Genomic DNA, 20,090 nt, shown 5'->3' on the forward strand with positions numbered 1-20,090 from the left:
CGTGCTCCCGACTCGCGATGTGATTGGCGGGCCGTAGCACGGAAACATTAAGCCCACCTCCCTCACCACCCCGGGGCTGAATCCACGGGAGGGTCGGCCGGGCCTAGGCTGATGCTGGAAGTTGGAGAGGAAGGGAAGTACCTCCGGCGGAGAGGGACATGTCAGTCAGGCAAACCGTGGTACCCCTTGTTTTGCTGGACTGATTGGTCTTCGTATCGGGCGTTCGGTATGTGGAATAGGCTAGAGTATGGACGGTTCCAACGTGGAATGTCGGCCAACGTGCTGCAAAAACCTGCCATGATATGCCCGCAGAGCATTATTTCTCGGCGATAATGAAACATTCGGCGTCATCAATCCTCGGAAATCGACAGCGACGAGTGGCGGGCTATTTGTCTTCTTGTTCCACGTTTACGTCTTAGACTTGGCTATCTTGGATGAACTGCTTTCGCGTTGCCAAGCTGCCACTGGAGGAATCCACCCGGTGGCCAAGCATGATCGGCTGTAGCCAAGTCTCCCGTTCGAAGCGCCCAGAAAGCTTGACTGCAATCCGGCTTGGGCTTCAGATCGTTGGGCCTGCAGCCTGCTCAATGTGTTGTGAAGGTGCCAGGTTGGCCTGGACAAGGGAAATAAGATCGGAAATTGTTAGAGCGGTACCGCGCGTGCCACCATCGTTGGTCGTTCCCCGACTGGACTAGCATCGCCCCTCCAAGGGACCATGTTCTCAAAGCGAGCGTGCCCATTGGTTCCCGAGCAACATTGACATAAGCGGGCCGTTACATCTCACTTCTACTGTGAGTCTCGACTTCCCAGTATGAGTTTGACAGTTTGTCTAGACCTCTCCTCAGCCAGCATTTCTAATGCGACTCGACCTCGCGAAAAGTCCGATGACGCCCTATGTCTTGTTTGATCTTTCTGTAGCCGGTGTAAGAGGCAGAAAGTGAAATGGGCGGGCAGCCAGTCGGGAGTCGCGGTCTGGAAGTTCAGCCAAAGTAGAGACGAGAGACGAAGTCTGGGAAAAAGTGAAAAACAGGCGCCATTCCCAATCGGTCGCCGAGCACGGCTCCACACAACCATAATTCCAGACCTGCGCAGCACACATCCCTGCTGCCCTCCACGCCTCTTCTCTATCGCCTGGCTCCTCTCTTGGTCGTCGTCGGCGGTCTCCATATTGCTGGTCCCCGGGTGGGGGGCCATTTCCATTTCGAACCTTGTCTTCTCTGCTGTCGATTCCATAGCCGATGTCTCGCTCTCTTGAAGGTGACCCAAATGATCGTAGTCCAGGCGATACTCTCACACTTCTTCGACGCTTGTCATTCGCCCTACGAGGTACATCAGCCCTCCCTCGAATCCCTCCATCTCGTCCCGTTCTCTACGCTAGCACGTAGTCTCCGAGGTGGAGGCTGATTCTGAACCATGTCTTCGTCTTCTTCCTCGTCGGTGTCCCTAGTCGTCGCATCTTCCGGGTCCACTAGAGAGTGTTCGTTGCCAATATCCATGCATGTAACTCTGTAGAAGGCTGTCAGCTCAGATGGCACCAAGTCCCCTTGCCCACATGTGTCCTGCTTATAAGCCAAACACACTCCCCGATCCCCCTAAGCTTTGAGTTTGTCTGCTCCTCACGCTCCTCCCTCATCCTTCCCAGCAGGTCATCAAAGCCATCCAAACCTGCTTTCTCCTTCGGGCCTGACTTTGCCATTCGTTTAGTCAAACCGGACTTTGAGCAGATCGACACAATGGCCGGTGTCATCGAACCTTCGCACGCCGCGGGCGTGGACGCCGCCGCTCCTCGCGAGCTGACCGGTGCCGACATCAAGCACAACAAGACCTCGGGAGGAAACGCAGCCTTCCATAACTTCAACAACGACTTCGCTCACGTCGCCGACGCCAACGAGCGCCGTCGCCTTGCTTTGGCCGAGATCGACAAGGCGCCTTTCGGCTGGTACCACGTTCGTGCCATCGTTGTCGCTGGTATTGGTTTCTTTACCGATTCGGTACGTTGTCCTACGAACAGACGAATTGGTCGAGACTGACTAGGCACCAGTACGATATCTTCACCATCGGTCTCGTCACCTCCATGCTGGGCATAGTGTACTTCGGCGGCACTCTGCCTGCCGAGCACGACACCGCTATCAAGGTCGCTACCTCCGCCGGCACCGTTGTTGGTCAGGTCGGATTTGGTGTTCTGGCTGATATCGTCGGTCGCAAGAAGATGGTAGGCGCTCGCAGCTTCATTGACGTCGCGAAAGAGAAGAGGTAGCTAACTCAGTCACAGTACGGTGTCGAATTGATGGTCATCATCATTGCTACCCTTGCCCAGGCTCTTTCGTCTTCCTCCCCGTCTGTTTCCATCGTCGGCCTCATTGTTTTCTGGCGTATCATAATGGTAAGTGCTGGTTGAATGACTTCGAGGGAGAATGCCACTAACAACGGCCGCAGGGTATCGGTATCGGTGGTGACTACCCCCTTAGCGCTATCATTACCTCCGAGTTTGCCACGACGAAGTGGAGAGGATTCATGATGAACGCAGTGTAAGTCCTCGGCTCCGCCCCAATGAGTGATTCTCTTCTAACGTTGGCGATAGCTTTGCCAACCAGGGTTTCGGCCAGCTTGCAGGTGGCATTATGCTTTTGATCGTCACCGCCGGCTTCAAGGGCTCCCTTGAGACTGCTAGCAAGGCCGCCACCTGCTCTACCACCGAACCTTGCATCATGGCTGTCGACAAGATGTGGCGCACGATGATCGGCTTCGGCGCTGTTCCGGGCTGCATCGCTTTGTACTTCCGCCTTACCATCCCCGAGACTCCCAGATACACCTTCGACGTCGACAATGATGTTTCCAAGGCCGAGGGCGACGTCGACTACTACAAGCAGGGCAAGTGGGGTGAGTCTCAGGTCGATGAGGCTGCCCGCGTCATCGCTCGCCAGGAGGCCAAGCAGCAGCTCGAGGTTCCCAAGGCCTCGTGGAGGGATTTCTTCAGCCACTACAGCACCTGGAAGAACGCCAAGGTCCTCCTCGGTACCGCTGGTTCATGGTTCTTCCTTGATGTGGCCTTCTACGGCCTGGGCCTTAACAACGCCATCATCCTCAACGCCATCGGGTGGTCTGGTGGTGCTGATATGTACCACATCTTCTACAAGACGGCTGTTGGCAACCTGATTCTTGTCTGCGCCGGTGCGGTTCCCGGATACTGGGTTTCTGCTGCTCTTGTCGATACCATTGGCCGCAAGCCCATCCAGCTCTTCGGATTCTTCGCTCTCACGCTCCTCTTCTGTGTCATCGGTTTCGACTACTGGAACCTTTCGGGCTCTGCTCTCATGGCGCTGTACACCCTCTCGCAGTTCTTCTTCAACGCCGGTCCCAACTCGACGACCTTTATCGTTCCTGGCGAATGCTTCCCTACCAGATACAGATCCACCTCTCACGGAATCTCTGCCGCCTCAGGCAAGGTCGGTGCCATTATTGCGCAGGTGGTTTTCGGACCCCTCCGTACCATCGGTGCCGATGCCGCCAAGGCCAAGACCGACCCGAGATACAGCACTCCTTGGCTCAACCACATCATGCAGATCTTTGCGCTCTTCATGCTCTGCGGTTTCTTCACCACCCTTCTGATCCCCGAGACGGCGAGGAAGACGCTTGAGGAGCTCTCCGGCGAGGACGACTTGTAAGTTTCACTTGATTATGGTATATTGCTTCGGAAACTGTACTGACTGAATTCGCAGGGCAACAAGTGCCATTCCCGTCCATGGACACAACGAGGAGAAGCGTGTTGAGGAGGGCACTGCTGCCGGCTCCGTCTAAACATGGTGCCACTAAGGTGAACCCAAATTTGAGCATTCGTTGTTTTGAGCAGCGATCGATACCCTTAATTGTAGTAAAAGATGGTGTGGAAGAGCTTCATACGTAGTATATTGTAGACATAATAGACAGCATTATCAGCTGCAGGTTGCGTTGCTCAGTCGTGCTGCTTGTGACCGAATCCTGGGAATTGTGATCTCGGTTCCGCCGACCGTCCACACAACGGTACATCTTGCTTTACCCGGTAACGCATGATGGTCTATGTTGAAAATGCCGCCAGTATGCAAAGCATCTGAGATCGTATGTAATGCTGTCCATTCAGGCAAGCTGAAATTGTTGTTGAAGCGGCGTTGGCGGAGAGTTGGATGGGCCTAGACGCCGTTGAAGATTGCTTACATAACCCGTCAATCGTTGGCAGGAGTTTGGGCTTTGGGCTCGCTTGGATGGGGCACAGACCAATGGTAACCTTATGACGTCCGTTTGGTTCGCTGCAGGGACTTTGACCACTGCCCACTAGGCACCCCGCCAAGCGGATCTTCGGCCGCCCTAAAGTATTGAAAGTTCGGGGCATCCCAAGCTTCCCGGACCTCCCTCCTACATCTCCAGATCCAACTTGCACCACTCTCTCACCATGGCTGCCTTTCTTCGACAAAAGCAGACAGGCATGCAGAATGACCTGTCTGCGTCAATCATCCCCGAGCTCTTCGCTCCCGATTACCAGTCTGCATACGGCATCAACTCGCAGGTTAGGTCAGTAGCCAAGCTACCCCACGTTGACGCGCGTCAACTTCATAGCATTTCGAACTGCAGACCTTGATGTGAGGCCCGAGACTGACTGGAAATGGTGCAGTTGCCTAGCATACGATCCGATTCAGTCCCTTCTCGCAATTGCGACCAACGAGTCCAAGTTCGGCCCCGGCAAGATCTTCGTTTTCGGCCAAAACAGAGTCTCCAAGGTCATGGAGCCGCCAAGGCACACATCTTTCCGCTCTATCCACTTCACCGCCAATAAGCTCGTCTCCCTTGATGCCAAGAACGAACTGGGAGTATGGGACCTCGACACTGCGAAGCGCATCGCGGCTCTCGTCTGCCCCGGTCAGGTCATCTCCATGGTCACAGATCCTATGCTCGATTGGGCCTTTCTTGGCATGGCCACCGGAGAAGTCTTGGCCTACGATTTGGACAGGGAGAATATTGCGAGATCATTCCGGCTACCAAACTTTTGGAAAGAGAGGGATCCGAATGCCCGCATTGTTGGGCTGGTGAGCATTTCGTTGCATCCGAGAGATATCGGGCAAATGCTCATCGCGTACACCACGGGCATCGTTATTTATTCGTTTAAGCAAAACAAAGCTCTCAAGTTCTTCGAATACGTACTTCAACCAGGCGCACCTGGTGGTGGAGGGCAGCCGGCGGACACAGTTCGCAGGCCGAGAGTCACGCATGCTCTCTGGCATCCAACAGGAACCTTTATCATGACGGCGCACGAAGATGGCAGTTTGGTATTCTGGGATCCTAAGGATGGCCGCATCATCATGGCAAGGACACTCACGGAAATGAGTGTCGATCAGTCAACACCGAACGCCGGACATGCCGGCTACACAGAGCCATATGGGCGTATTGCTTGGTGCTGCAAGGAGAATCCGGATGATACTGGGCTCTTGATTTCTGGTGGTCAGAATCCGGAATCTCCCCAGGAGGGGCTGACCTTCATCGAATTGGGCCAAACACCAATTTATGCGACTTCGAGTTGGCAAGTTCTTCAGGACCATCTGAAAGGCAAACGCCAAATCACCTTGCCAACTCCACCGGGCGCCCAAGTGGCAGACTTCCTCCTCATCCCTCGTTCTTCGCCCTATTTTGATGGCGCACAAGATCCCATTGCGATCATGACCCTCCTGACTTCGGGCGAGCTGCTGACGATGAGCTTCCCGTCGGGATACCCAATCAGCCCCACAAACCAACTGCATCCGTCCGTCTCCTTTGTCCACCCATATGTCAACAAATTCGCTGTGCAAACGTTGGATAGAGGTCGCTGGATGGGAATGGTCGAGACCAGAAACCAGGGCGAACCTCTTCTGAAGGGTGGTGCCGAGACCGCGAAGCCCAAGCGCAGATACGAAGGTCGCACGATCTTCCAGATAGCACATGGGGACAGCACCGTGCGACTTTGGGATGCTGGTCATGATGATGAGATCGAGAACCCAACCATGCTGCAAGTTGATGTCGCACGCGCACTGGACCGCTACCAAGACATCGACATCACCACGATGAACATGGCCCCCAACACTGGCGAATTCGCGGTCGGAACGCGTACGGGTGAATTGGTTCTCTACAGATGGGCCGGCAATCGGTTCTTTGGAAAAGACCACCATGAAGATCTGCCACCCAACCCGGGAGCGCTGACGGACATCAGCTCAAGAGCGGAGCCCGGCCTCAAGGAGGGTTTGCAGCCCTGGCAACTGTACGAGATGATGCAAGGTCCTATCACGGCCACTTGCGTCTCAGACGTGGGCTTCGTAGGCGTCGGCTCTGAGGGTGGCTTCTTTAGTGTCATCGACTTGCGTGGTCCCTCTGTCATCTTCCAAATCTCCATGACTGAATTCGCTCAGCAATCCAAGAGATCTTCTTTCTTGAAAGGGTCTCATGGGAACGCCCATGGAAAGGAGTGGCCGGTGGCCATTGAGTTTAGCGTCATGACGTTAGAAGGCGACAACTACTCTAGCATCTGTTGTTTTGTGGGAACGAACCTCGGCAAAGTAGCCACGTTCAAGCTGTTACCGTCTGGAAATAGCTACTCCGTCAAGCTAGCTGGCGTCCAACATTTTGATGGGCAGGTAGTGGCACTCTGCCCCATCCAAGCAGACTCTGGAAGACCTGCTTTTGCAACAGGTCCAATCGTAGCGGGACTGAGAAACGGGCAGCAGGTTAATGGTGTTCTCGTTGCTGGTAAGCCCCTTGGGTACGACACTTCTTGCGCTGGCTGATACTGACAAATGACTAGTGACACAAACCGAAATTCGAATCTTCAAGCCCGCCGGCGGGAAGGGCGCTTCCAAGACCTTTGACGACATCCTCTGCGATGCAGCCAACGTCACTGAGTTTGAGCTTCACGGCTTCGCCATTGTCGGTGTTTTTGGTGACCGAACGACTCGTGCATTCTCCATTCCTGGTCTCAAGGAAATTGGCAACGCGCCGCTTCCCATGCTCGATGGCAGTCGCACTCTATCGTCCGTAGTGACTCAGACTGGCGACATTTTCGGCTGGACTGGGCCCAGTGAGATTGCCGTTCTCAATGTCTGGGGTACTGGCAAAGATCTTCAGATGAGCGACGACATTCTCGTCAACCCCGAGCTCGTCACACCCCCGCGCCCTACAATCTCGAACATGCAGTGGCTCTCCGGCACGCAGCATATCTCCCCGACAGACCTCGACCTCCTCATCGACCCCAATCGCCCGCCAAGCCGGCGGATGATGGCCGCCGCGGCAGCTGAAGCGAGAGCTGCCCGCTCTGCAGGCCAGCCCGGCTCGAACAATGCGGGAGGATCTAACGAAGGCTGGGGCGATTATCTGACGAGGCAGCTTAACGAGCGCACGGAGAAGCTGAACATCATGAGCGATAACATGGATAGTCTGCAAAATCAGAGCCAAGGCTGGGCGGACGACGTTGGCAAATACATCAACAAGCAGAAGAGGAATGTGGTCCTGGGAGGGCTGAAGAGCAAGTTCTTTTAAACTGGCTACGACGAGATGAATAATGGCTGCTACGGCCTCAAAGGGATATCTTGCTAGAGCTTTCTGTAACTTTAGGGCGTTAGGTATTGAAATTTTCTCATCCCCATTGATCAAAATGAGATGAATTTTCCATTTTGATAACAAAGAGTGTATGCCTCGTATTTATCCAAGCTGTCTCGATGACGAGCACTCTGCTGCAAGGGGCCGACTTGAGCAATATTGCCCGAACTTGATCCCTTTGCCCCATTTTTTCTTCCAAGCCTGGTATGTCCCCTTTAAACCACCAAGCATCCACAAGCCTTCCACCAACTCCTCTGACAAAAACAAAGACAAACAGATATCCCGGCTCTTTCAGATCATTTACCATTATTCATGTGCATTCGGTCGGTGGAATCGGCTCGCTTCGTATCGGTCGTATCGGTCGTATCGTTCAGATCGATCGCCGTGGTGGTACAGAGCTTTTCGGTCCGCAGCTTGTAAGCTTCGTGTTCTTCGTCTTGAGGGCTCAAGACCCCAGGGGATTCGTCGTTCGGGCTATTACGTCAGCCGACAACTTACGAGAATAGGAGTACTTACCCGATCGCCTATGTACTCCGCGGAATCTTGGGGTGTAGTTATCGTCGGTAGATGCGCCTTTGATGATGTAGGGTTTGGTTCTAGGCTTCCGCGTCAGTATCAGGGGTTGGGGTGCTTACCTACTTATCGCTGAAGCGCCTGAGTACTTGATATTCTGTTGCAAGAGACCTGGAGAAGATTGATTTTAGCGTATTAGAGGGGCCTAGAGAGACTTACAGTCTACCTGGCCATAGTTGTGGTCTAATATGACGTGAATCGATGCGTGATGTCTGCCCTATGGTTAGTGTTGAATAAGGGGAAGTAGAAGACTCACAGAATCAAAGATGACAGATGCAAAGCTAGGCTAGTAGTCACCCTGGAGTTGTTGGCGTGACGGGGGAGGGAGGACTTACGGATAACTTGAATACGGATACTAAATGGCATGGGGACATCAAGTTCTAAATCTGTTTAGATACGAAGTAGGAAACGGAGGGTGACTTATGAGATAAAGACAGGTCCAATGCGGCATTCGTCTGTGTTAGTAAGAGCCTATGATTAGTATTCTAGAAAAGGATGCAAGAGACTCGAGTTCGAACTTGAAGGAATAGCATCGAGTTCCAGAGGCGATGGTCCAAATTGCTGCCCAAGTTAGCAGAGGAGGGGAGGGAGAACGTACGCTGAAAGGTGACCCCCTTGAGGATCAGCCGTTGTGGCCCATAAGGGTTTCAGGCGCTGCGATGGTTAGCGGATACCGAAGGGATTGGAGAACTCACAAGTGGCAGGTGCGATCAAGTGATGAAAGCTTACGTCGATTCGTCGAGGGCCTAATTTCTGTCAGTGAGCTGAAGGGATGACGCGACTTACAAGCAGTAACCGGAGAGATCTGGGTACATGTAGCATGGCACAAGCCGCCTTAGACTCGCTTCCAAAGAAGAGTTGAAAGGACAGAACGTTCTTGTATGGGAGAGGAGATGAGACCTGAATCTGGGGCCTGCCTTTATGTTAGCAAATAATGTCGAGGGAGCTCTCACCTGTATAAATTGCTGATATAAGCTTATTGATGACGAAGTGTGTGATGAGGATGTGAAAAAGTTGCATCAATGACTGGGTTACAACCAGAACCTATATAGAAACAATTTCCAGAAGTACAGTTCTTCAAGTTCCATCGAAGTGAAGTCTTCCAAACACGTTTCATCCGCAGCAGGCTTTCTTGTTCTTTTCCTTGTGACCAGGAACTGAACAAGAGGCCGAGTTCACAAATGCCTTGTCTCGAGGACCAAGACTGGAGGCTGGCCGAGTTGGCTGTGAGTGAAAGACGACATTGTATTGGGAATTCTCCGAGTCTTGTGCTCTTTGTTCTCTTGTTTCTTCCACCCATTCGACCTCAAACGTGGCCAGGTCTTTGAGAGTTCGAGTCGTCGAGACCTTGATTTCTGAAAGCTCAAGCTCGGACCACATCTTTCTTCAATAGAAAGTGAAGACCAGCTTATTCGTTTTCATTGTGACATTGCGTTAAGAGACTCTCATTCTTTGGCTGTAATTGTTCAACAAACCTTAGGTTATCTGTACCATCAACGCTCTCTATCTCAGACGCCTGTCTCATCACACATTTCTGTGGTTGGCACCTGTGCACGCATTTGTGAAGAGGAAACCCCTCGAGCAGGCAAAAGTGGCAACCGGCACCCAACTACACGTGGTACAACATAAGGTAAAGCCCCGGCCTCAATCGAAAGGTACGCAACTACAACGCCCGACTTAAACTTTGGGTGCACCTTTATACTTGGGACGGGAGAGTCGAGCCAACCACACACAGTGTTCAACCTGTCCTGAACACTGAAAGGATGTTATGAGATCTCTTGATTGCTATTCCCGTCACGACTTCTATTACGTTCGTTCACGAATAGTTCAAGAGTGGGAAAGCGTTGCTACCGTCGTAGTCCACAGCCACTTCGAGTACCTCTTGCCCATCCAAGCTACGTAGCACCTTTGAGGTTAATGACATAATGAGCACTAGTGGCTTCGATAAGAACGATTAGCAAGACAAGGCTCCATCTTGAGCATGATTTATATTCAAGCTGAGAATGTAGCTTTGGTATATTCTTGCTGCTTTCTCCTTCTCAGTTTGCGCCGCCTCTGTATAAAGCACATTCATCAAGAACCTCGAAGGCTTCTCGATCAGTGCTGGAGCCAGTCTTGGCGGAACAACGGGCGCGGGGGCTTGTATCGCGCAGTGAGACTGTGTGCACTGCCCCTATACCCCTATCTGGTAACTAAACCCTTCCTGCAAGTTGCAACCGTAATGTGAAACTCGTTAATAATCTTACTTTCTGATCTCTGTCTCTCGCTCACGTATTCGTGACCCGATACGTTAAACTTATTGAGATAGCGTGCCAAGCACTTCAAGACACACCTTTAGGAAAGGAACATGAAGTTCTAGATCGAGTAGAAGAGTCAAGCGAAGCAGGTTCCTAGTCTATCTTGTAATGCCCCCTTATTATGACTGCAATGTGAAACCCTTCAACCACAGTACTTCCTTATTCCTCCAACTTTCTCTAACATATTTGTGACTAGAGACATTATTGACATAGCATGTCGAGCACTCCAAAACACACTCCTAGCGAAGGAAGACGGCATTTCCGATGAGTCCGAGGGGTTGACAGAAGCGGGTAGGTGGTTTGCCTCGTGGTTGACCTGTTTCTCCTCCTCCGGCGAGGACTTTTTTTTTCAAGATTTCACTTCCTAGTTCTCTGATACCTCCCTAACGTATTTGTGACCGGATACAATATCAAGGCGCCGTGCTGAGCACTGGAGGACACGCTGATAACAGAGCTGAATGAACTTTGAAACGGGCTAGAAAGTTCAGCGGCTGCTTGGCCATGGGCTTCCATGCGAACAACAGCTTCGAGACGACAAAGACCGAGCCACTGATAGGGCGATGAGAGAGAACGTAGCGGATTCTAACAATTTGTCCTCTTTATAGTTGAGACGTTGAAGCGGAATTGGGGCTTTAACGGGAGTGGAACCCCTAAGAAGGACGGGCATACCTTATGTGATGGCTTCCAAGATAGTGAGAGCTGCCACGAATACAGAGGATCTCGGTGGTCCTTGACGGAACATGAGATTTCATAGCAGGAATACTCGAGCTGTGTCGGACTAAACTTCAATAAGTCAAGCAGCAGATCAAGTCACGAGCTTAGATTAGAACAATATATCAATGATTTCAAACGCAAGAAGCTTTTTCCTATGAGATGCAGAACTTTGACAGGACCTAGCGAGTGACGGCACGTGTTGGATATTATCCAGGAATGAACCTACCTACTACCTTGCCCCTGAATGGGAGGAGTCAGCGGAACATCCTGCATTCCAGCTGCGATAGCCTGAATACGCGGCACCTTACCTTGCTTCCTCTTCTTCTCCTCCTCGCTGAACCGCGGAACACGATCGCCATCCGCAACATCACCCTCCTCAACCCCACCATTCAAATCCTCCTGCGAAGGCTCTTCAACCACGAAGACATCCTCGTCCTCACGCAAGTGTCTATTACCCGAAGGAGAGTTGACGACATCAGTCACACCTGAAGTCTGCTTCCCTTGCCCAGGCTCAAACCGCAACTGATTATGGCGCGGATGCCGACCGTACTCCTTGATGTAAAAGTCGAGCGTCATTTGCAAGTTGCGACAGTCCTCGCGGATGAATTCGTGCTGGTTCTTGAGCGTCGCGTGGACCTTTCCGAGTGTTTCAAAGTCAATGGCCAGGGAGCGGAAGGATTTCTTGTCGCGAGCGAGGCAGATGCGGAAGTGGACTGCGAGGTAGATTGCGAGGATGCAGATTGTTGATACGGCGACGAGGCCTACCAGGAGGCGCTTGACCCCTACGCAGTTGACGCCGCCGAAGTCGCCGTAGTCTTCGCGGGAGACGAGCATGTCTCTGAGGAGTTCGCTAGGAGGCATATTTGGGGGTTGGTTCTGTGAATGATGTTAGCAGAGATTGGGGTTGGAGTTTTACCTGATATGTTTGTGTGAGTGTATGTGGGCCGTTGGCTTTTGATGTCTGAGTTGTTTTAGAGTAGAGAAGAGCAAATAACAGCCGGTAAACCTTTGGACTTATAAAGACTCTCTTCGAAGAATCTGGACTACTCGGGCCTCATACCTTGATCATAATGCTTTGTTTCTGGAGCACAAAGTACGGAGACATTGTGTTCGAGTTTGTTTCTCCAGGGTCTTTGTGTGTCCACAGACACGGTGTCTGACAAAGGAAGCTGTCAGACTTTGATCAGCATTGATTCGCCAAAAGATCCGTGGCCGATGCGCCAACCTTTGGCCAGGATACAAAAGAGTCGATACAATCAAAGAGGTCATAGAAATACTGCCCATGAAAATGCATGGCCATACTGACCAGTCACAAAGTGTCCACTGGAAGTAGCTTCATATAGTCGGACGATCGAAAACCGAGAATCCTTGGAGGTCGGCAATGATACCTCAGCAAAGCTCCCAGAAAGCCTGCCTTGGCGTGGTATTGACCGATGAAGTGGATGTGTAGTCGCTAGGTATCAACAAGTACATAAAAGGTGTTGCGCAGCGAGGCGTTTGACCGGCAGGATCTTGCATCCTGTTCTGGATCGAAGTCCAGAGTAGCGGTCTGTAGAAGCGCGGGGGAGCGGCAAGAATGTCATTTGCCGCAACACGATAGAAGCGAGGCGTAAGCTGCACTTGTCCCATTTGGGTGGCTTTGTGAGTGACCCACTCACGAAACCATCTAGACTGGAAAAGAGTCCGACAAGTGATAGTGACTGAGGAGCCAGGGGTCGAGAGCCTGCGCGCCCGCTTCGAGTCGGCATATTGCGGCACAGCAGGGGAGCCAGACGGCGCACCCGTTCTCGCCGCTCCCGCGGGCGCATTTTGCGAGGGTGTTCCCCAGGGGCCGCGGTGTTCTTCTGAGATGTTTGCTTGATCGCTCCGGCATTTGCCCTTGTATCGAAGGGTGACACCAGAAAGTGCAGGTGTTCAGGGGTAAGCTCCTGAGGCTCAAAAAGATGAGAACCGGTCAGATACTAGCTCGTCGTGATCTGGGCGTAAAAGTTCATAGTCAGAATCGAACATGGTGCTGTCAAGGTGACCAGCACAGCCGCAAAAAGATCAAGATGCCTGTTGCCTCTCTTGCCTCGCAATATCTGGCAAGTGGCTGTCCCAAGCCCGGAAAGCAGCGGTCAACCCCATGTAGGTCCCACGGCCGTCAAGAAAAAAAAGCAATGATGAAAGTGCAGAATTGGAAAAAGTAAAACTAAGGCCCGCTATCGATCCATGAAGAACAAGCGAGCTGTACGGAAACGGTCGATTGCATTTATCGATCTGCAAAGAAGGTGCCCGGTGGAAATGTCACTTTTCTCTTCGTCACTCACCGCCAGATGGCGTGGAAGATACGAGGCTGTCTTGGTTGTTAGGTTTCAGAATGTCCATGGCGGGCTTTGGACATGCTTCATGGATGTGGCGTGTTTCAAGTCCTAGGGCCTTTTCATTGGTAAGATTTGTTGTTTAGCTCGATAGCGGCCAAGAGGTGGAGAGGCCATATTTCGATGGGCTGGTGAACCCAAGACCGGTCAGGGATGGTGGTTGCAGCCCAGCAGGCAGGACCGGTGGGCAAAACTTTGGCGTGTTGGTACGGCCGCATGATGCACGGCCACCATGTAATTAATAACCCCAGTCGCGGCGGAGAGGCGGATTGAAAGAAAGAGATCATCTCGGTCTTCCGCGTCGTGGGGACACATTCGCAGCGGAATCTTTAGGGAGCTGGTTCGACTATAGTAAGGGTCATCAGGTACGCCTGGTAAGTGAGTCGGCGTTGCGTTGTTGAACGTGGTTCTCGCATTTGCTCTATGGTCTACGGTTGCTTGCATAACGGCGTGACGCGGTATTCCGTTGGTCCAGTTACTCGGGTTCGAACGGTACTTCAGAGGCGCCACACAATCCATGTGCAAGAACATGGAACATGTTGATGTTGAGCGATCATTACCGAGTCTGACATTCCGCGGCTGGGATTGTTTCGGTCAAACAATATCATGCGGATTTTCTGCCACTAACGTCAGCTATGAGCAAGATAGAAACACCTTATAGATGTATCTTGACCATCAAGTCATGGCCAACCTGGGTGTGTCGCTAGGGCTGCACGACCCGATGCATTCCTGACACTAATCTCAAGTTCAGACGGCAGACCAGGCTCAGATGGCTGGACAGGCTCATTGCACACTTTGACGACGCATCTAAGCACCGTAGCAGAGGACCAAAAAGATGGCGGACAAAAGCGTAGTGCGTCCAGCTCGCGCTGATGTGGGCGAGATGTCATGCATCATAGCTTCTACGCAGTAGGCTTCTTTGGGGATCCTCTTTTTAGTGTCTAGGGCAAGGTAGTGTGTCGACAAGGCGATGACAGGGCCTAGGTATTGAGCTAAGGACTCAGAGAAATTGTATGCCACGTGGCACCGTGGCATTGCCGTCAAGGATGTCGGGTTGAAAGGTATCCTGTTGCGTACATACAGGGCTCGGATGTTTACTGTTGCCGGTCAGGATTTACCTCTAACTTGGCGTCAAAGGTCCCGGGGTGCTTGGAGAGGGAGGTGCCGTGCGGATAGAGCCTGGAGTCAAGTCTAAGTGTCAAAGTCTAGGATCCGACAGGGGGAGAGTTGACAAGGTGAAGGAGATTACGACATTGCGAGTCCCTGGTCTTGCTGGGCCGGAGATATGCATCCGTGCCTGAGGCATGCCGCACGAGACAATCAAATACGTACTTTTGATGCTGATGAGACCAGATGTATCCGTAAGGTACGGATACCAGACCGTGCAGGCGTACGAAATGGAGATGGTCAGGATGAGGAGGATCGTCGAGAGCTCGGCCGGGACAACCGTCCAGAAGAGGGTAGAAGCTCAAAACATGGGTGGCCCTTGAAAAAGACAAGAGGTAGGGATGGATGGGCGTGAATTCAGATGGCCAAAAAGCAGGGATGGGACGTTTACTGGATCTGACCTGCCTGAGGTACGTCTCCAACCCCAAAGTGGAACACTCACCACTGTGGTCCTTCCATCTCACCCCATCCGTTCCCCAACCCTGCTGCTCTTTCCATCCCGTCTGGCACAAAACATCTGGTACCTCAGGTACCTATCCAAAATTTGGAGCAAGGCAAGGCAGGTAGGAGGAAGCAGATGACCCTGCACTTTCCTGCCCCGGGTGCCACACGGAAGGTACCTACTTACTCCTCAAGGGCAGTCCGTCCTTTCCGCCCCGTCCTCTCGCATGGTTCCATCCGAGCCGACTTCGTCTCCGCCCTTTTCATCGCCATGTCGCGGCTTTACCGGGCTCAGCTCTCAGCCCGCCCTACCTCAAGTCACTTTTTCACGCTATCACGGCCTTATCTCAACAAATTTGCCTGGCACCCGTCAGTCAAAGGTAGCGTGCTTTCTCCAAAGGTCGCCTCCGCCAGTACGGACACGGATTATGACCCGGAGCGACAACCCTGCCTTGATCCCTTCGACTAACCCCAAAGACCTACGGCAACTTTGGCTTGTTTCGAATCTAATCTGCTGATCGTGAGTTGTTCACTCCGTTGTATTTCTTTCCTAATGAATGACGCTATCTACCCTGGCCAGGTAGCTACAGGGGCCAAATTCGACCACCAAACCTCGCTCTACCATCGCCCGTCCATCTCAGACCCAGCGTTCACCTCCCGTCTTCGCCTCCAGCTACGCCCGCCCTCAACTTGACGATTGCGGGCTGATCGATGACCAGCCCGCTCTCCGCTGCTATCCGGGACCCACGAACGAGGACAAGCATCCTATGGCGCCCTCTACGAGTGGTTGCCCGAGTAGGAGAACGGTCTCCTTCACCAAACGCCCCCCACCCAGTTCTTCCAGAAGCAGCTCACAGCCTTCTCAATCATTTCTAGTTATCGGCAACCTCGATTACGCAGTGTGGCGCGCGAGGTAGACGATTGGCCTCTTCGAAAGCTCACCGCTTCTCAGCATTGAGCGCCTTTAGCACCAAGCCTCCCGCACTGAAGGACTTCTTCACCAGGTCTGCGCCCGATGCGCAGCAAGACGCATCTGGGTGTGAGGCTACCAGAAAATTGTCGCCCTTTTCCCCCGCAATTCATGGAGCCCGCCCTGTTCTCTCCTTCAAGGATGCACTGAGCGTGAACTCGACACATTTGGCCCATGGGGTGCCATTTCTCCAAGTGGAAAACAAGACAGAAGAAAATCCCTGCAGTAGTCTGCCTGCAAGCTTCTCGGTCGCAATTGCGACGAGCAAAGTTTTGGATCATCCCCGTCCAATTTGGGGGCTTTTCCCAGGATGGTCTTGTTGCTCTGTAGACACCTCACCTTAGGTCGGGACACGACCTAATTACCTGTCAAGCACAATCATTATCCACTTTCTGCCGACCTTTGTGTTGCTTCCTCTCCTCACACCCCAAACACCCTTTTTCCCGCATCCGCACCACCCTTTCCCTCAAAGGTTTCTCCACCATGTCTTTCCCCTTTCACCAGCCCCCTAGAAGAAATGAGGTCTGCGTCTCACTCTGATGCATCCTACGGAATTGCACCTGTCAGATTTGCCACTGCTTGACCTCTTCAACGATGTACACGACTCTGTTCCTGAGTCTCTCCCACCGCTAATCCTGCAGGCAGGGAAATTAGGTGCTTAAGGGCACAACGAAAACCAAATCAAGTTCTTCTGGCAGTCAGGCACGAGGCCAAATGCCGGTCTCAACATATCAAAATACCTGCACTTTCAGTAAACGGGAACTTGGGTACCGGAAAAGTCGCCAAGTATCCCGGACGGTCGTCCGTAATCCCACCTCCCCCCTGCCTTTTCTCTAGATGAACGGCGTGTTCAAGCAGCCGTCACCCAGATCTCTCGGTACTCAGTGCCGCAGTCTATGCCTTGGCCGCTGTCGCCCTTCGCCAATCTCTGAGTGATCTCCCCCCCGCGTACTTTCCGCCCTCTTGACCGCTTCCAGAAGGCGTCCAGATCTGGGCCGCCAGCGACTCTCTTGTTTCCAGCAACACTTTTACCTTCATTTACTTAAACTCTATCATCCGCCACTCAGCCTACAATGTGAAATCACTCTGTCGCTCTATACTCTCTCTATTACTCTCTAGATAGCCTCTAAGTAGTCCGGCATCTCCTCATCATCCGTCCAAAGAGTACTTTACGTCTTCGTTCTGAACAACACCTTAGCTTCATCTTCGTCACTACGGTTGACGATCGTCACCTTCTCTGTACACTTCAGCTCTCGTTAAGAAATACGCAGCATCGTCAACATGCCTGCCAGCCACACATCCTCTCAGGATAACCATGCTGGAAGCTCGTAAGACACTGCCTCTTTACTTCAACCGTCCTAGACAGACTCTCCTTAGCCAGTGACTGACGTCTGGCGGCAGCAGCAGCAAGGCTGCTGAGAAGCATCCCTCCGACGGAAAAGCCTCCCGAGAAAGCCGTCTCGAAAGATACAAGAAGGACAACGAAGATGATCTATTTTCCCGCCTCCACGATGCCCAACCCACCTCTCAGAATCCCAAAGAAAAGTTTGGTCCATGCTTCGCGAAGCTCCCGTGAACGACTACAACGAAGCACTCGTGCGCTCGAGTAAACCCGCCACCATACCAAGACCCCATGTACACTACAACCTGTCACCATATTTTCCTTTTGGCTGGCCCAATCTCGTTGTCTTTCATATGGCCCCTGTAATAATGTCGTTCCTCGTTCCTTCATTTGTCAAAATTAGAGAGAACAACTCATGGGGCTCGGTCTCTCTAGTACTATGTAACCAGGGAAGGATGTATCAATATTCAGTGTTCGCTAGAGTATACCAAAGGCTTGGTGGAATGTCATGTATAAAACGCTTTGAAATTTCTTTTATCTGAGAATAGACCGAATACCCCCCTCTTTCTGAGATTCCTTCTGGCCCCCTCACAAGTCAACCGACCCTGTGCAACCGCTCAAGAACCGAAGCCCACGACGACCCGTGCATCGCAATCTACGATCGAGGAAGGCGCCACAAAAACACACGATCTTCGTATCGACTCTACTCTTTCATGTCACTTGCACACCCCGCCGCGCCGACGACGACTCATCATTACGCAAAGGCGGAAAAAGGCCCGATACGAAGCGCCTTGGACATTGGTGACGCAAAGCGCGCGAGTGTCCACGAAAGACACGCGCGTCTCGACTGCAGAGTCCACGGAATAAGGCTCCTGCCAAGAGGAGCCGTGGGTCATTGGTCGGCGATCCGCGAAGCCGAGCGGAAAGGCACGCGCGGCCCATCTTCGACATCCTGGTCCTGGACCCCAACCAAACTTTGCTTTTACTTGGTCAAGTCAAGGTCTCGTACATTTGGGTGGTGCTTATCGATCTACCTTACCTTGGTACCATTCCAAACAACCTCCCAACCAGTATGTACTCCGCTTTGCTAAATCCTAGACCTTCTGTTCCCCCCACGACTTTCCTCCCACTACGAAGAGTGGGCAGTGGGCATCCTAGGCTGGAGAATGGAGATTGGCATTAGTGTTTACAAGGAAGGTACCCAGACCTTGCACCATTTTCCCCACTGAACCCCGCGACGGTGCTAAGGTAATTGCTAGTGGGCCGCATACCTGGAGTACGCTATCCCTGCACGCCCTACAGGGCGAGGAGAACTCGGCCGAACAAGGACCGATGACATCGCTGGCCATTTACGCTCTCAGGAATGAGAGGCTCAGAGACATTGTGATGAGTCCAAAAACGAGTTCGTCGCCTTTAGCCTGCATAGTTTTCTTCCCAGCTGAGTATTAGGCCCGAGACGCAGCCGTTTGGAATTTAGCCAGCCAGTACGCTTTCATGGTTGGCCCCCAGAGACTCAGGCGAACCGGCACTTTGTCAAGCGAAACATAATCCCGGAGCTTTTGATTTGTTCAGGTCTTGGTTTCAGGGGGAAGCACGTAGATCTATCTGCTCCTCCTCGGCACGATTTCAATCGGGGCAATCAAATGACCGACCGCGCGATGATGATTCGCTCCAACTTCTGACAAAGCAGAGCCGCTGACGCTGGTAGGAAGCGCGACATCCATGTCTGGCTGAATGCACGAGTCAGGATACGACAGGATCTTTGGTTTGCCTAGATCTTGTGGATGCCTTGCGGCCGGGAAAGCCGGGCCTGGGGGTTCTGATGGTACGCCTGGTCGCCCGTTCACCGGGAAGCATCGGGAGCAGACCGTTGACAGGTGAGGCGGTGCCGTTTGCTCCCGTCTGTGGGTCTGCACGGACGACGGGTGGGCAACGGTGCAGCCACAGCCGTCGTCCGGTCCCGAAAACTTGGGATGGATGGTGGGCTGTTCTTTTTTCTGCCCTTGTTTTGTGGGTTGGCGTGGCTCTAGTGGGAGGATCGCTTGTCGCTTCGAGAAACGTTGTTTACAGCGCCACAAGTGCAGGCTTTGAAACGATGTCAATCTTGTCTTGACCCCGCGATCGCGTTCCGCAGTGTTGCTGGACGCACACTTATTCCTGCAGCTTAGAGAGAAGTGTCTAGTAAAAGATTGAGTGTTGTGTGCTCGAACATTGTACGTTCACGACCGACCAAGCTTCCCCACGGTGTTTCATATTACCGGCCGAGGAACTAAGTGAAGCCGATCCTAGCAGTGGAGTCCCGCTCTTCAATGTCTCTCATAAATAGAACTAACAGGCCTCAAAAACACCGATGAAAGATGGTTCGCAAGAAAAGAAAGAGAACCGAAAAAAGGGAGAAAAAGGAGGAAAGGAAAGGCAAAGAAGAAAGAGCTGGTGATAACGTATTTGATACTTCGCGCCCCTGTTCGGACTCGAACAGCGCGCCTCTCAGACTAGCACTAGCTTCATCAGATTGTTTGTTCGAAATCCTATACGTCAGAGTAAAATTTTCACGTTAATGACTTGGAAACTAGAGTTTAAGTAGATTCGTGTTATAATCTGTCTCTCTATCTTATGCATAGGAAAGGTCGAGTTGG

At 52.4% G+C, this 20,090-nt stretch overlaps 6 protein-coding genes across 6 annotated transcripts; 4 read left to right on the top strand and 2 right to left on the bottom strand.

The window, feature by feature from the left end:
* Positions 1-1,733: 1,733 nt before the first annotated feature.
* On the top strand, positions 1,734-3,798 carry CCOS01_07581 (phosphate:H+ symporter; the record flags this gene model as incomplete). Its single annotated transcript, XM_060455745.1, has 6 exons — positions 1,734-1,991; positions 2,042-2,212; positions 2,273-2,383; positions 2,437-2,528; positions 2,582-3,661; positions 3,720-3,798. The coding sequence occupies 6 exons, from the start codon at positions 1,734-1,736 to the stop codon at positions 3,796-3,798; spliced, it is 1,791 nt and encodes a 596-aa protein (XP_060313637.1).
* A 628-nt stretch (positions 3,799-4,426) lies between these two features.
* Positions 4,427-7,530, top strand: CCOS01_07582 (uncharacterized protein; the record flags this gene model as incomplete). The annotated part of the gene is made up of 3 exons (XM_060455746.1): positions 4,427-4,545; positions 4,646-6,744; positions 6,800-7,530. The coding sequence occupies 3 exons, from the start codon at positions 4,427-4,429 to the stop codon at positions 7,528-7,530; spliced, it is 2,949 nt and encodes a 982-aa protein (XP_060313638.1).
* A 3,866-nt stretch (positions 7,531-11,396) lies between these two features.
* Positions 11,397-12,803, bottom strand: CCOS01_07583 (uncharacterized protein; the record flags this gene model as incomplete). Its single annotated transcript, XM_060455747.1, has 3 exons — positions 11,397-12,050; positions 12,235-12,343; positions 12,640-12,803. The coding sequence occupies 3 exons, from the start codon at positions 12,801-12,803 to the stop codon at positions 11,397-11,399; spliced, it is 927 nt and encodes a 308-aa protein (XP_060313639.1).
* A 793-nt stretch (positions 12,804-13,596) lies between these two features.
* On the bottom strand, positions 13,597-13,821 carry CCOS01_07584 (uncharacterized protein; the record flags this gene model as incomplete). The annotated part of the gene is made up of 1 exon (XM_060455748.1): positions 13,597-13,821. The coding sequence occupies one exon, from the start codon at positions 13,819-13,821 to the stop codon at positions 13,597-13,599; it is 225 nt and encodes a 74-aa protein (XP_060313640.1).
* A 3,572-nt stretch (positions 13,822-17,393) lies between these two features.
* CCOS01_07585 (uncharacterized protein) lies at positions 17,394-17,688 on the top strand (the record flags this gene model as incomplete). Its single annotated transcript, XM_060455749.1, has 2 exons — positions 17,394-17,440; positions 17,514-17,688. 2 exons carry the CDS (start codon positions 17,394-17,396, stop codon positions 17,686-17,688), a joined length of 222 nt encoding a protein of 73 aa, XP_060313641.1.
* Positions 17,689-18,786: 1,098 nt separating this feature from the next.
* CCOS01_07586 (uncharacterized protein) lies at positions 18,787-19,002 on the top strand (the record flags this gene model as incomplete). The annotated part of the gene is made up of 2 exons (XM_060455750.1): positions 18,787-18,837; positions 18,904-19,002. The coding sequence occupies 2 exons, from the start codon at positions 18,787-18,789 to the stop codon at positions 19,000-19,002; spliced, it is 150 nt and encodes a 49-aa protein (XP_060313642.1).
* Between the last annotated feature and the right edge of the window lie 1,088 nt (positions 19,003-20,090).

The sequence above is a fragment of the Colletotrichum costaricense genome, assembly GCF_030867565.1.
Source record: "Colletotrichum costaricense strain IMI 309622 chromosome Unknown Scaffold_7.1, whole genome shotgun sequence".
Taxonomy (NCBI): domain Eukaryota; kingdom Fungi; phylum Ascomycota; class Sordariomycetes; order Glomerellales; family Glomerellaceae; genus Colletotrichum; species Colletotrichum costaricense.